Raw genomic sequence first — 16,629 nt, 5'->3', positions numbered from 1 at the left:
GTGATCTGCAATGTACAGGAGGTCAGACAAGATGATCATGATGGTCACTTCTGGTTTTAATGTCTATGAAATTGAGTGATTACACAAAATAAACTAAATAACTAAATCAAAACCTGTTAAAGTTTTTCTCCTTTTGGAAGCAAAATATCAGTCTCTTATTTTCATTAACAAATGTTCTTTGATAAAAAGGAAAGGGTTAATTTTATTCTGTCCTGATGCGTGAAGGGTATTCACAAGTCCTGTTTTTAACAGACAGAACAGATGAAAAGTGGAGGAGAGATGAGATAGGATAAAAAAGGGGGTGTGAGGGACTATGGCCTTTTTTGATATTTTTGGAACTCTGAATGCTGGTCCATTACAAATGGATGCTTTAGTTGGCATGTTGACCGTGATACCTGTTGCTTGGCCATGGTTCACTTTCCAGTCGGAAATCATTTGGTTGGATCTTTTCTCCTGAAATAGGGCAGGTATCCTACTCATCTTACTGTGCTGATGTAGTTCAGTTGATTTCAAAATTCGATGAAAAGCCAAGACAGTGAGAGAGAAGACAAGAGGAAAGAAGAGGAGCAGAAGGTAACACAAAAGAAAGGGAAACAGAACGGGATCTTACACGCATCTGTTGTGCTGGCAGTTAGGTATCTTCACTGATGGGCTGGGGACTGGATGTCATGATGATATGATGACTTTCACAACTCTCAGGTGAAAAACAGTTTCTTAAACAAAGCAAGGCCTAATGATCTTCCTCCCAGGAAGAAAAACTTTTACTCCTGTCTGCTTCCTCTGTTTTGGGATTTAGGAAGATGAATGAATTGAGATGAGCTGACATGAGTTGGAAAGATAAGATTTTTTTCAAAGGCTCTTTTTTTTTAAGATCCCCAATAAGCGGAAAAGTGGGTGACATAGTTCGTGCCCTTGTTATTTTGTTCACCAATTAGGCCGGACACCAATTTTGGTCCATTAATTTCTGCACTCTGTATCTTCTGGACCCCATATCTTCTTGTTTATGAAGTCCAATCTGAACACAGTCCTTGAGTCATATCAATAGGCCTTTTTTTGTCTGGACTAATCTAGTCTCCCTGTTTTGTTTTCTTGCACTTGTTCATAATATTTATTATTGAACACAACTTGACCTATTTTCCATAGTTAATTCCCAAGCAGGAAAAAAACAACATAAGTTATTGTGACATCTTATGAACTTTTACATACTTTTTACATTTAAGCTTACAATTAGGGTAAAGTTTTAGGCCCAGTAATCACAAAACAACAGACCAGTGCCTCTCCAGGGATAGGGATTGAGCCAGGTTGTAACATATTTTGCTAGACATGTAGGATATTTACAATGACCATTGTCCAAACATTATCACCTTCTGATTCTGCTTGATATAATTTATCATACTGTTCCAGAAACTGGAAAGTGCTTGAGTGTATTATCAGGAGGCAGTAAGATTTGTTACTCAATTTCCAAAAAGACACACATCATTGGATCACTGCATATTTTTTATGAAACATTAAATTAGATATTTTTCTGTACACAGAATCATCTGTAGGGGTTTTTATAGGCTAATAGGATTTATCGTCCTTCCGTCTCATTGAAACTGTAAAAGTGTGTGATTTCTTTTCCATATTAATAGAGCAATATTGATTAAGGGTTAATCCAATATTTATCATTTTAAGTTTGTGCTGTAAAGCACATTTACAGGGTATTCCCAATATCTCTATTTGCAGTTTGATTTTATTTTCCAGTTTTGGAGATAAGATGATGTACTCTAAATGGAACTCACTTGTGACCTGTCAGGGCATGACTGACCCCAATGCAGTGACGTTCACAGATCACGTGTCATGATGCCTTTGCCTTTCTCTCATTTTTCATGAGCCCAGTTGTCCCACCATCCAATGGCTTGTCTAGATAGCAATCTGTACGGATACAGAGATTTAGAACCTGGAGTTGTGGGAATCAGGGTGACCAATGACAGTACCACAGTTGGTATATATTTCAACTACCTCAAAAATAGTGGATTCTTATCTGCAGCCATTCCACACATGAAACTCCCATTAGCTTATATCAGAATTTCTCATACTAATTGGTTCCATTGGTTAACATAATATCCTGTTTGCAATGTTAATATGGGTAATGTACATTTAAATTACACTATGCTAAACTAAGGAAGTGCTTTCTGAGCCTTCTCTTCTCTTCATCCTGGGGATCCCTGTTTAGAATGATGTATTGTCCTTTTAGGACCTGATCCAAGGTCTATTGATGTCAATAGTACGACTCTCATTGAAGTTACTGGGCTCTTCGCATCAGGCCTTTATCATCTCTCATTTGGCAAAAGAATCAGAGAGTCACTTTCTTCTGATACTGAACGAGGAACTTTAATAGTATTAGCATTAAGGCTTCTCTCTGTAGCTCTTTCACTATAGAGCGACTGCTTAGAAGCTTCCCAAGCCCCTTCCTGCTAGGCTTCCTGCTACGATTTAAAGAAATAGTGCACACATCCTCATAGCATTAATCTCTTTTTTTCTCATTTTCTTACAATAAACACAAAAGATTTCTGAATATATAAAATGTTGCTAAAATTAACTTCTTCTAGTTGTTAAATTAGAAAGATTAAGGTTTACTTCAAAATACAGTCCTAGGACATATGCACTAAGAACGTGAAATATTGATATAGAACATGTTTGACACTCAGTTGGGTATAGAACAGTCATTCAGGGTATTTCTACACTGCAAAAACAAGTCTGCAGCCTGGGTCAATTGATTTGGGCTTGCACTACAGGCTAAAAATAGTGCAGATGTTTGGGCTTGGACTGGAGCCTGGGCTCTGAGACCACTGGGTTTGAGAGCCCAGGCTCCAGCCCAAGCTCAAATGTCTACACAGCTATTTTTAGCCTCATAGCATAAGTCCTTGAAGCCAGGTCAGTTGAACCAGTCTCTGAGACTCACTGCCGCAGATCTTTTCTGCAGTGTAGAAATAACCTACGTGACTGTTCTACACCCACTTGGGCTTCAGCTATGTTCTTTATCAATATTTCCCATTCTTAATGCATAAAATCTTGGGGGTAGATTTAAAATCTGTCTTGATAATTGCCCCTACTTTGTTTATATGAAGGACAGTTTCACAATTCTTTGTGAAATTCTCTTGATCATCTTCACTGATTTTCTGGGAACTCAAGTCTCAGTGAAAATAAAAATTAATTGTAATGACAAATTAGTAACAGTTCAAAGCACTAGACAAATATTAGCTCTACTCATACTTAGGTATGTTTAATCTTCACAATACCCCTGTGTAGTAGATAACTAGTATTACCCTCATTTTAGAACTGCAAAAAGCAAAAAGGTTAAGTGACTTGTTAAGTGACTAAGAACAGAAATAAACCTAGGTTACATGAAAATAATAAAAATGAACATTTACAATCAATTTGGAAAATTAATTCTGATTTCTGGTAGAAAGTACATCAAAGCATGACTTGCATGAGAATTAAATAGCAAACACAGAGTGACTGGGACTGTGAAGTATTAGCAAGGGAAGATGTTAGGGAAAAATACAGGGGGGAACATAAAACTACAAAGAGATAAAAGGTTGTAACAGTCTTTGTCAAAGCAAAGACTATTTATGATTTATTTCAAAAACATTTTCTACAGATTGAACTGAACAGAAAGGGGTTAGAGAGGAGAAACATACTTAGATTCTGAGACTCTGAATCTTGTTTTGTTGGTATCCAACATATGTGATCTCCAGAATATGATAGATGAGCTTAACCATGAAAACCGGAAAAAAGGACTTATCTTTATTGGATGCTTAAGGGAATTTTCACTAAACAGTAATAGGAGAAAATAAGCCTTCAAAGTAAAAGTTTAACTGCATCAAAAGGCCACAATATTTGTCAGACTTGTGTGTTGTACTTACTGGCCCTGAGTTGGAGCCACACTCTGAATGCTTTTCGTTGTCCTCTAACATAAAGCAGTCCTAAACTAATTTGATTCATTCTACATGGGCTCTCCCATGCATAGGGTGACTTTTGGGTTTTATAGATGCCACTATAGCTAATCCTGTGCTACCACCTCTCACAGCTATTAGTGCACAAGGTGTGGCTGGGACTCCCTTGCATCCCGGTAATGACTAACGGTCATGAGGCCGGGGGCAGCAAGTACAAATTGTTTCTCAAATGTGCATGAAGCCAGCATGAAGCAGAGAGACACCAGGATAAGGAAAGGACTCTTCTGTGCAACCCTACCTCCACTGTATTTGACTACTCCATAGCTGCTGCTGAGGATCTGGCCTTGTATATGCTAATATTATTGACACAATGATACATGTTCTTAATATTAGAGAAACATATTATGACATGTTTTGGAGAGTGAACAAGTTCTGTGTATTATATTTTTATAAATATTGTGTGCACTTTATCTGTGTGATATTATCCTGCCTGAATCCATAGACTTAACTCAAAAGTAGGCTGTAAGCAGGAAACTAAACTTTGCCAACCTAGTGCGTGACAGACCCGGGATTATTTCCCACTTAATGATTTCCCCAAGGACTCTTGGTATTCCCTAGGACAGTACCTTCTCTTTACCAAGAGTCGTTGGGGAAATCATTAAGTGGGAAATAATCCCCGGTCTGTCATGCACTAGGTTGGCAAAGTTTACCCTTCTCAGGCTGATTTTAGGATCAAAATGTATATTAAAACCTTAAAGATGCCAGCCTGGGCAGGAAGGGGAGGGAGGGGGAAGGAGAAGAAAGGTTGCCAGCAGAATGAGGCTGATACACAGGCTGAGTCAAAACAGACAGAAGCTGCAGCAAGCAGGCTGCTTCTTGAGCCTAGAGATGAGGGTAACTGGGCTGAATGGAGCTTACCATAGCTTCCAAGAAAAGATTAAATTGTTGGTGAGGGGAAATGTGCCTATAGGCCTCTTTGGTTTTATATGTATGCTCTGCACCTGTGGGTGAAAGAATAAATAATGCTTTGTTTTGACGAAGCTGTTTTTGAATCACTTTAATCGGCTCGTTGGTCTGACTTATGGAGAAAAGGAGCTTACAGAGGCCAAACTCAGTTGAGCTTGTTAAATTAGCATTGGGGGTAGGAAAAGGGTGCAGACCAGAGATTCATTTGAAGAGTGGTAGGGCTGCATGAAGGCAGCCAAACCTGTCACTAGAAGGGTGCACTTGAAAGCGACTACAAGGAGTCTAAAAGCACAGGTCACTATGAATCTATAAAAGCACAGGTCACCAAGACGCATGTAATCATGAATGGGTAGTTAACCAATATTACACTGGACTATAAAAATTAAAAGCAGCATTTATAAATGTTATTTAGTATCTATGCATTTAACCAAGCAAATTTTCAACAGTACAATGAACCCTGTAGCTGCAAAACATGATCTTGACCATTATCATGTCCAAGGATAAGAAATTCTGTGCACAATGTAATTAATAGAACAATTTACAAATGTAAAAGTATTAAAAATAGTAGTCATGACAATGATGTGCTTTGGTGAACTTGTCAAAAAGATTTATAAAATAGATTCGGCAAAGAGTCAGGACTCTTTGTCGCTTTTACAGATCCAGATTAACACAGCTATCCCTCTGATACATAAAATAGATTATTTCCTTAATAAGTATTAATTAATCACTAACAAAGGTCCATCAAGTTAGCTATCAACCATCCTTACTTAAACTATGCTCTGTGTAAAGTGGTTCACTCCCCACACATCAGCAAGAGAATTGTACATGTAAATCAGTGGCAAATTATCCCTCCCACTGCCCTCTGATAAGCATATTATGTGCTGCAGTCTGATGATATATTGTCTTACCATTATCTTGGGTCCTGATTGTGCCTGCTACGTATATGGGTAGAAAGTATCTCCTGTGCGGCCCAAGTAACAACCAGCCACACCTATCTGCCTGTGCTTAGGGAATTACAATACTGCTCCATCTCTGCACCCTCTTTGGTAATCCACCCCATTCATTATTGCATGCATCACAGTTACTGGGTGAGCTGTGCTTTTAGTTCCTCTCATATGCACACCTCTGACAGGTCTGGCTGTTTTCACCAGCCATCAGATGGTCCTACCACTCTGGGCTGCAGGTTGATGGCGGGGCCTGCCCATGACTGGGAGTAGCACAGCAGAAGGAGATATCTTGGTCCTGCTTTGAGCAGGGGATTGGACTAGATAACCTCCTGAGGTCCATTCCAACCCTGATATTCTATGATTTGCATCTCCTGAATCAGTTAGTGCACTCTCTCTGCATTCCAAGTATCTAAAAGGAATTGTTTTTTCTCAGAGTAATTTTTCCCCTAACTCCCACAAAAGCAGGGGAGATATGACCCAACCCCAAATATGGCTTTGATAATGATAATATTGAGCCCTTAGTTTCCCTAGATACATATGTGGTTAGTAGTCATTGGCTACTACAATTCAGCCACAGGGTTTGGTTAAGTTATTGTGACTGTGTTCAGAGGTTCATTATATATAGTGTGAAGTAGCATTTCCCTTTGTGATCTCCCACTTAATTTAATCAAATGTTCCCTTATTTCATATTATGAATTCTCCTTCATAATTTTGAACTTTTCAACTGAAGTCATGTCTTTTCAAACTAAATGTCCCCCTAGTCATTGCAATATCCTGCCAAACTTCTAAGCATCTTCTCTAGACTTCTTCAATCTCTCTTAAATTTTTTAAGATAAAGTGACAAATATAAACAGTACAGGGATACCATTGCTAGGATCTAGAAGTATGTTCTGTATTTGGCTTTCACCTGGTCTCTGCCTTCAGCTTCTCTTCCATAGGTACAATCACTGGGGGAAATGGGCTGGACATGTTGCCCTCACAACTTGTCCCTCCACTTCCTTAGAAATGCTCCTTTCAATTCTGCCTACCTATGAGTGGGGATTAAAGCAAAAGGCTTCTGCCCTTTCCCACTAAAATATACACATGTACTGCTGCTTCTCTGTGTGATGCTTTTCTGGACCAAACCATTCCCTCCCACCACACATACACTCCTTGTTGGTGTAACCCTGGGTCCCTGCAACAACTGCAGGGGGAGGAGGAAATAGAGATCTTGCTGTGCTGCTTTATGCTGTTATGCAGCAGACTCCTCTCCTTTACACTGAGGTAAACTACTGAAAGTTTAGGAGTGCAAGAAGAGAAAGACAAGAGTGGGAGAATCTGCAGGCAGAGAGATTGAGAGTGCCTGTCTGAAGAGCAGGGAAAGGGAGGGAGAGTTTGCAGAGGGGAACAGAAAGAGAGAGGGAAAAGAGTCCTGGGTGAATGAGAGTGTATAGTGAGGAGAGGAAAGGAGAGAAGAATAAGTTGTGTGTGAGAGAATGAAGGGGAGTGGTAGGGAGAGAATGAACAAGTTTTGGGGAGGGGAAGTCAGTAAGAGAAGAAGAAAATGAGATCATAGGTATGCAAGGGGCAGTGCTTAATTTGTAATGAAAGAGTGCCAGAGCTCAGCTTCAGCAAGCCCCAGCACTAATTAAGCACTGGTGGGCGACCAGAAAGTAGGATCTGCAGGCTGAGCACTCAGCTCAGCGCCACCAGCAGCAGGGCAGGTCGTGGCATGGTATGAAGAGCGGTGGCAGCTGGCTGGGAGCCCAGAGGTGCAGGGGCTATGAACTGCCAAGACTAGAGGTGCCAGGGCTCAGCCCCAGCACAAATTAGGCACTGACAAGGAGTGGGGCAGAGGGAGAAAGTGAGAACTAGCAAAAGGCTTTATGAATTGAAGAGGAGCGGTTACGTGTGGATGTGCAGGGTTGCATTAATGCAGAGACTCATTAGGAACATGACTAGTGTCCCATCTCCTGGAGTCATGTGATGTCACAGTCTAAGCTTTCATTTAAAAAAAATAGATGTTTCTTTTACTCATGTTTGGTAACAGGAAATAAAAAGGACTGGGATAAAATGAGCTTTGGGAGTGAGGACAGGCATTTGCTTGGGGCCAGACCTTGCTAGCAGTTCTGCCTCATTCCTGATTTTTTAATTTTCACCTTCCTGATCACCTCCCCCAAGCTGTTTTTTTTTATTATTATTATTTAAGAAAAATTTTGGTTGCATATATCTTTTACTCCTATTTGGCTTCTACATTTCATAGAACCATAGAATCATATGGAAGGGACCTCAGGAGGTTATCTAGTCCAACCCCCTGCTCAAAGCTGGACCAGTCCCCAACTAAATTATCCCAGCCAGGGCTTTGTCAAGTCTGACCTTAAAAACCTCCAAAGAAAGAGATTCCACCACCTCCCTAAGTAACCCATTCCAGTGCTTCACCACCCTCCTACTGAAAAAGTTTTTCCTAATATCCAACCTAAACCTTCCCCACTGCAACTTGAGTCCATTACTCCTTGTTCTATCATCTGATACCAAGGAGAACAGTCTTAATCAGAGCCTCCCTCTTGCCTGCTACCTTTGTTAACTTTGCCTTGCTCTGTGATGATTTTTATATTTTAAATAACCTGACCAATATTATGCACAAAGCACTCACTTTCCCTTCTTCAAAAATAAAAAATCCTGGAAACTCCCATTCAATAAAAACGTAGTGGAAGGTGGAGAAGGATTTTTTCACATTGACTCTGCTCTTGACTTTTTAGAGCATGATCCTACAAAGATTTATTGTCAACCATAAGGTTGCAAACAAGGTTTCCAAAGGATGCATTTTTAGGACTTATATACTTATGCATTCATATTCCTGCTTAGCCATAGTAGTTTTTATTCCTGTTTGTTCAAAATTATATACATCTTTCTCTTTTTAAAATAAATTTTGGTTTGTCTTTGGATACTAAGGATTTTTAAAAAATAGTTCCTCTTTATCCTAGTTTATGATAGTTTTCTTCATAGTTTAAATATCTTCATTTTAAAGGTTCATAGAATTGAGTTACAAGAGTCGCTTGTGAAACTCTGAAAAGCAACTATTTATGGTATTAATAAATTGTTTGTCCAATCCATGTGTCAATAGGCAGTTAGACCAGTGTATCTTGAGGTACATTATATATGATATAATTATATAATTATTTGGGCATAAGCTTCTGTGGGCTAAAACCCACTTTATCGGATGCATGCAGTGAAAAATACAGTAGGAAGATATATATAGATATATATATACACACACAGAGAACATGAACAAATGGGTGTTGCCATACCAACTGTAATGAGACTACTCAATTAAGGTGGGCTATTATCAGCTGGAGAAAAAAACTTTTTTTGTTTGTTTGTTTGTTTGTTTGTTTGTTTGTGCCAGCAATACCTCTCTGCCATGTACATTGGCCAAACTGGACAATCTCTACGTCAAAGAATAAATGGACACAAATCAGACATCAAGAATTATAACATTCAAAAACAAGTCAGAGAACACTTCAACTTCCCTAATCACTCAATTTGATACCTAAAAGTCACTATTCTCCAACAAGAAAACTTCAATAACAGACTCCAATGAGAAACTGCAGAATTGGAACTAATTTGAAAACTGGACATCATTAAATTAGGCCTGAATAAAGACTGAGAGTGGATGGGTCATTACACAAAGTAAAAACTATTTCCCCATGCTAATTTTTCCCCTGCTGTTACTCACACCTTCTTGTCAACTGTTTGAAATGAGCCATCCTGATTATCACTACAAAAGTTTTTTTGTAGTTTTTTTAAGGTGCCACAAGTACTCCTTGTTTTTGTTTTTGTTTTTTGCTGACACAGACTAACACGGCTACCACTCTGAAACCTGTCACCATTATATAATTATTATTCTAGCAGATTTTACAATGTTGATTTTTTTATGTCAAGTGTTTAGAAATCTATCTAGCTTTGATTGCCATTTGTTTATTTTCTTGAGACATGCACCATAATAGAGATGCAAAAGCAGCTACTAGTTTATTTCCCATATATCTCTTTTTAAAAAACTGCTGTTGCTAACTGATCATTTGTATATTTGAATAACAAGACCCGAGAAATTCTTTGCCTCTGAATTTTTAACATAGCAAGATGCCTAACAAAAACTGTACATAATTTTGCTATACTGTAGCCTTTTCAGTGGGGGGTGTATGTGTGTGTATATATATATATATATATATATATATATATATGCGTACACACACACACACACACACACACACACACACACATTAAATCAACAGTAATGGTCTGATGAGGGAATTCTTTTGAATGTATGGAACAGTTTATTTCTTGCTCCTTATTCATCACTTCATTAAGAAAAAATGGATCCATTATTAAAATTTATTGATTTAGGCGTCCAATGAATGAATATATTTTATAAATGCCAGGAAATTCTGAATTCTGTTTACTCGCACCTAACAGTCACTGAAGTTAAGTGTCTGATGGTATTTTGATGACAGCCCCCAGTTCAGAAACTTTAAAGTCATTGGTAGTGTTCTAATTTATATAAGGCTTTAACTCACCTCCCAGGTTTACCAGATTAATTTTTGTATTCTTTTATATGAAATGGCATAAGTCAGCAAACCAATACTTTCACTTGTACTTTACAGCACAAAAAATTACTTTTTTCCCACAGGAACTGTTGACAAAGTGAAGTTAAATAATTGCTGCTCTTTTTTTGTTGTTTTGTTTGTTTTTTTTACTGAAAATTGAAAGTCACTTCATCATTTTCTGGCATGTCTAGGGAACTATCATCGAATATGGGAGACAAAACATTTCTTTTTCTTCATTTTCAACTACGTTTTAAGTGTACAATCGCTATTTACTTTTGTAATATTCTTCTATTTGGCTTTCCGCTTGGTGGCTTTTCTTTTGTTTCTTGGAGCTGTAGCTCTGCAATATTTGGTTTGTACATACATTGTTATGCATATAAAACTTAGATGTCATAACTAATAATTTTTTATCATTTTGAGCTGTTAATTTTGAGGGCTATTTCAATCAAGCAAACTAGGCACTATGGAATATTTTCTGCAGTCCAGTGTATTTGAAATGTAATTGAGGTATTGCTGTGTGTTTGATTTTCTATAGACTTTGATAGAGTAGAGTCATTAGTCCACCTTGTGATCATCCATCTGTTTGCTTCCATTATAAATTAAATGGATGATATTAGAGTTCAGAAATAATTCAGCTAATAAAAGGACCATATTTTCAAATGGCCTCAGCCTGCCCTCTATGGCCCATTCCAGCAAAAACTTCAGCACCTGCATAAATGTAAGTGAGTAGTCCAACTGATGTGTAGGTTCAGTTCAAATTCTGAGTGCATATTTGGGTAGCTTTAATTGAATTCATATGAGTTTTCCCCTGCTTTTTGAGCTAAAATGTAACAAAATGGCTTTTGGTTGTGTGCCAACATTCTGAGTGAAAAATCAGTTGCAGATGCAAAATTGTAAGAACATACGACAAAATTTAGTTATCTACTGATTGGCACTGACAAATCAGGCACAATGATTAGATTTTTAAAATCTTTTATTGTGTCTACAGTATTATAAACACAACATTATTCTCTGATTCTGCAAAGACTCGTGCAAGCAGAATTTCGCCATTTAAATAATATAAATAAATTGTTTATTAAAAGGAAGGAGAAAATCAGTTTGATTTAAATAAAAACTGACTTGAATATGTACTGGAAATTTGAATTGAACCAGATCAAAGTCCAGTTAACTACTACTTCAGTAGTTTTTCTTTTCTTAGTTCCTATGCACTTCTCCGTGCTGCATATGGAGTTGAAATCAAAGTGACCATTTTACCATGAGACTTCAATCCAAAGTTTGCAGATAATTGAGAGTCTGGGTATGTCATGGAGAAGGATGTATTCAAACCAAATCTTTTGACACTGACCATCACAGTAACATGGAATAATAATACAGGCACCAGTTCAGCAAAAACACTTAAGCACGTGCCTAAATCATTCCCTCTTCAACAATGCACAGTGACCATTAAGCCTGTGCTTAAAATTAAAACATATGCTTCAGTGTTTTGCTAAATAGGAATGGGATTTCTTAAGTGCTAGACTGGAGTCATAATATTTTGCACTTCTATAACATCTTGCATTCAAGGATCTCAGAACACTTTACAAATACTACAGATGCAGTCCTCACAACTTTGTGATATCCATATACAGAGAGGAAACTGTGGCACATGCCATATCTTCACTGCAAAAAAAAAGGTGTGTTCTTACACTGGGATAGGCAAATTGAGATAACTATCTTGATATAAAATCCTCCTGGAGATAAGCCACAGGTAGGTTTTAACCTCAGTGCAGCTTGTCAAGGCCAACACTATATTTCCCCACCTGGGATTTATCTTGCCTAGCTACATTGAAGTAAAAACTAGTGTCTTGTCGCTACTGGGATTTTACATCAAGATAACTTCCTCAATGGAAACATGTTCCTTTTTTTTCCCTTCTTCAGTGAAGACATAGCCATAAAGAGGGTAAGTGTTTTATCCAAGTTCACACATGAACTATGTGGAGGACCAGAAGTAGAATATCAGTCTTCTGATTTCCCGGTCCGAACCTTAAACAAAAACAACCTCTTTTCCTTGATCTACTGTTTTAAAGGAACAGGATTGAGATATAGGAGATGTAGCTATAATTTTGTTGGCTCTGCGATATTTGATTTGAAGTATGACCTGAGCATGTTACATTGTCTGACTATGTCCCATTTTCCCTACCAATTATTATGAAGCTTTGAGATCCTTAGATTTGAAAGGGGGTCATTAGAACTGCAAATTATTATCATGCACAGCATTCTGTATCTTTGACTCTGTAATAGGATCTAATTTACTTTCCAATAATGACTGGGAAACCCAATGTGGGTTAACAAGGTTTGCAAATTAGCAGGTAAGCAAACAAATATGATTGTAAAAAATATCAAGGATCTGGCATCACAAAATGTACTTTGTTCCTTTGTTTTGGCTATTGCCCTTTATTTATTATGGTAATGGCATGCAAGTATAAGCAATCTGTGCTATTGTTTGTAGGAGAGTCTGAGCAGTACTGTGGTATATTTTGTTAAAGTAATGAAGTGTCTGAGCATTCAGTTATTAAAGCTGTGCTGGTGAGTGGTGAAGCAATATTTTGGTGAGAATTATTGAGTTTACACAATAGGAAAGTGAGAATTGGAAGGTCTACTGTATTTACTGCACTGTTTCCTACAACATTAACATTTTAATGAAGTTATTGTTCAGTAGAAGAGAGTAGAGAAGCAATAGCACTATGTTGGTATAGAATATTGTTTAAAATAAGTTAACTGATAGCAGAGATAATTATGTATTAAACAACAGAGCTAGACAACAATGTATGAATCATGCTAAGATAAAAATGTGACCATAGCAATGTGTTTCTGTGTTCAGTCTGTGCTCTTACTGTACATTGTTTCAGCTCCATGCTCTGGTCACATTCAAAAGTTTATCTTAATTTCATAATACAAATGAGTCACTTCTTCTCTTCGAATCTCACTTGGGGATGAATCCTGAAATTTCTACACATGTTAATGCATCCCTTACTCAGGCTAAATTCCCACTGGTTTCAAGTAAGGTTCTGTGTTGTGTGTGGGCTGAGGGCGAGATTTCAGATGTGCTGTGGAACTTGTGCTCTTCAGTTACTTAGGTACTTTGGAAATTCCATGCTAAGTACAAAAACTCAGCAAGGGCATCAAGATTGGCCATTTACATTTGAAGATTTGCAGAGCACTATAATTAAGGCCAGATAAATATTTCAAGGCATATTAAAGGTCATATAGTCAGCATGGTGATGTGAAATTAAGCATACCAGCTAGTGTACTGGCACTGTGCTAGAATGTGGTTCTTCAGGGTTTATCTAACTCAGAAAGAGATAATAAAATCTTACTTATTCCTGAATTTCAAGGTTACATAAAACAACTTTTAAAATGATTGTAAAATAATGACAAATTTATTTATAATAACTTTAAAGTAAATCAAAAATATGTGAGATGAGCAACAAAAGCCCTTGGAATTTGACTCTACCAGCACAGAAACACTTACAATTCTCATTTGAAGAAATGTATGCAAGTGTAAACCCCTGGAAGAAGAGAATGTGATGTAATTCTTTTAGTTATGGACAAACTTCAATATCTAGTGAACCACTTGGTTTCAGATAAGCCAATGGACTTATCCACATGTCTTTTGTTTGGAAGCAACTCTCATAGAATTACTAGTGCTGCCTGGTTTTCACTGGGTCACAAATACTGTGGGAACAGCCTTTTTGTAATATTTCAATATCGCTATTCCAGGTCCTGGCCAAAACCAGAAATTGCAGCAGCGCATAGAGTGTTAAATAAGTGACATTTTTGGAACCACCCTAAATGGCTGGGTTGAAGTATGGAAAAAGATTTGGACAGCTTTTTTATCAGAATAAATTTCCCTATCCCTAATCTTTATGGGTCCAGTCCCATCCACTTTCCCTCATAGTTGAAGCGGACACTCAACACACCAGATATCAATGTGATACTGCTGCACAGGGCAGAAAGGATTCAGAGAGCCTGTGCAATATGAATCACACCTCTAGGGGAGCTCCCTACACACTGGCATGGAGTATAATTTAGGGAGCAGGGCTGAGGAAGGCAAAGGGGAGGATGGGACAACAGGTTTCAAATCTAAGGCCACTGCCCTCATTAACTGAGTGGTGTTCTAGGGAGAGGGAGAACTCCTATGTAAAGGGTATATTATGCTGCTGTTGAAGCTTGAGTTCTAATTTTTCAAAGGATTTACTCTGCAGATTATTCATATGGGCTGGGTGAATGAAAGACTCGAGGGAACTGATTCATCTCAACTCTACAAATACAAGTTTCTGGCACTGAAGGGTTCATCCTTCTACATTTTCAGCACTCCACCGGTAAGAAACCAATTTATTTTTTGTAAGGTTTTGATTACTGATTCTATCCTTTTGTAAGCACTGGAAATGAATTCTTTCCTACTAAATAAAGCTTTAGGCTGAAATTTTCAAATAAGCCTAAGAGAGTTAGGCACCCAAATCCTATTGAATTGCAATTTGGCATTCCTGAGGCACTTTTGATAATCCCAGCCATAAAGTTCTGGGAAAACTGGATTGTTAATGGGACACAGAGCTTTTGTTTTTAAGGCACTGGTTCAAATTCCTCTCAGGTTGGTTGTGACCAAAACTTGCTACCTTACATTTGTTCTGATGCCTACCTGTATGTGAAATGAGCTGGTACTTACTCTAGCTCCTTTAAGAAAGGAATCCATATCACAGCACTAATTGTGTTGATCTTTGCCAAAAGGCGATTTGTTGAATGTTCACAGGGGATAAATTATCCCTACACCTCCTCCTAGACATGAGACATTCCCCAAAGGTTACAGCATACTGGTGGGGTAGTGTAAGATAAAGTGTCAGAGTGCTACTGTCAGAGTTGTACTTTTTCTTTAGATAAAATGGAGGACCTCAATCTCCACAGTTGACTAATCCCGTACCTTTCAAGAGTACTAAAATTTCACTGAAAGAAACTGAATAAAAATAAATTAGAGCATTCTAAAAATCTCAAAACAATCCATACCATAACACATCATAACTTTCCTATTCTTCTTTTTCTTCCACTTATACAATAGAGTGCTGTTGCTCTCAGGAAAAAAAATTGTAAAGAACAAAAAGGAACATTAAAAAAACAACTGCAAATAAACTGCCTATTTATGCCCCCACTGAAGTCAATAGTATAACTTCCATTGCTTTCAGGTGAAATAGGAGCAAATCCAAGCACTTTAAGTGTAAACCATCTTACTGGAGTATGGTAAAGTGAGAGATAGGATGATTTATGAATCTTAGGCAGTAGCAATCAATAACACAGTCCCTCTTGCGCTATGCTACAGTTCAAGGCCAAATGAACATTACATTAGTACCATCGGGGTCAAAAATGGCCAAGTACCAATCTTTTGCTTAATTTGGAGTTAACAAAACTAGATGTGAAGGACTCAATTTAAAATTAAATCCTGATCTCTCAAATGCAAGTAAACTAAAAAACACCTCAACTCAGAGACTAATATTTAAATCAGTTAACCTATTGTATCTGTCTCTAGTTAAAAGACAATAAAGCAGAAAGAAAACATTAAGCCAATAAATAATACAACACACAATGACAGTCTTTTATTAATGTTAATTATGACTTTCAGACCTATTGTAGAAGGGGAATATTTGATATCATTAAAACTATTCATCTCAGTGATACAAATTGAAGATAAACTAGTTAATTTATCAAAATTCAGCTCTCTGCTCATATCAAATAAGTGAGAATAAACGTATTGTAGCATTTTCCCCACATTATCTTGATATATCTCCTTCACTGCCATGTTTCTGGAGAGTTTTTGTAGTGGTATTGCTCCTTGTGAAAAAGAAAGCAAGATAATTAACGTGGCATCTTATATTAATGTCCATGCCCATTGATTAGGTACTGTAGTAATGAGTATGATATAAATGACTAAATAGGTAAATTCTAAAGCTCAATGAACAGTTTTTATGTTTTTTATTCATGTCACAAATGCCATGTTACGTGAAACTGTGGCTCTACCACCCACTCATAGGGCAGTTCTCAGACTATGTTTATTTCTTTAGTCTAAATATCCAGTACTTTTTTATTCTTGTATAAGTAATAATAATCATAAGTAATAATAAGTAATAAGCAATTGGAAATTGGCAGGATCCAACAAACCTGAACACT

At 37.5% G+C, this 16,629-nt stretch overlaps 1 protein-coding gene across 1 annotated transcript in view; it reads left to right on the top strand.

Annotated features, from left to right (window-relative positions):
• SNTG2 (syntrophin gamma 2) overlaps positions 1–16,629 on the top strand; it is a 254,057-nt gene that overhangs the window by 150,862 nt on the left and 86,566 nt on the right. Inside the window, exon 12 of the mRNA XM_043510185.1 lies at positions 14,679–14,795. Within this exon, the coding sequence (XP_043366120.1) occupies positions 14,679–14,795 (117 nt within the window). The remainder of the gene's footprint in view (positions 1–14,678; positions 14,796–16,629) is intronic.

Source organism: Dermochelys coriacea, chromosome 3 (genome assembly GCF_009764565.3).
Source record: "Dermochelys coriacea isolate rDerCor1 chromosome 3, rDerCor1.pri.v4, whole genome shotgun sequence".
In the NCBI taxonomy this organism is placed as follows: Eukaryota; Metazoa; Chordata; order Testudines; family Dermochelyidae; genus Dermochelys; species Dermochelys coriacea.
Note: the sequence above shows the minus strand (reverse complement) of the source record. Positions and strands in the feature narration are given on the sequence as shown.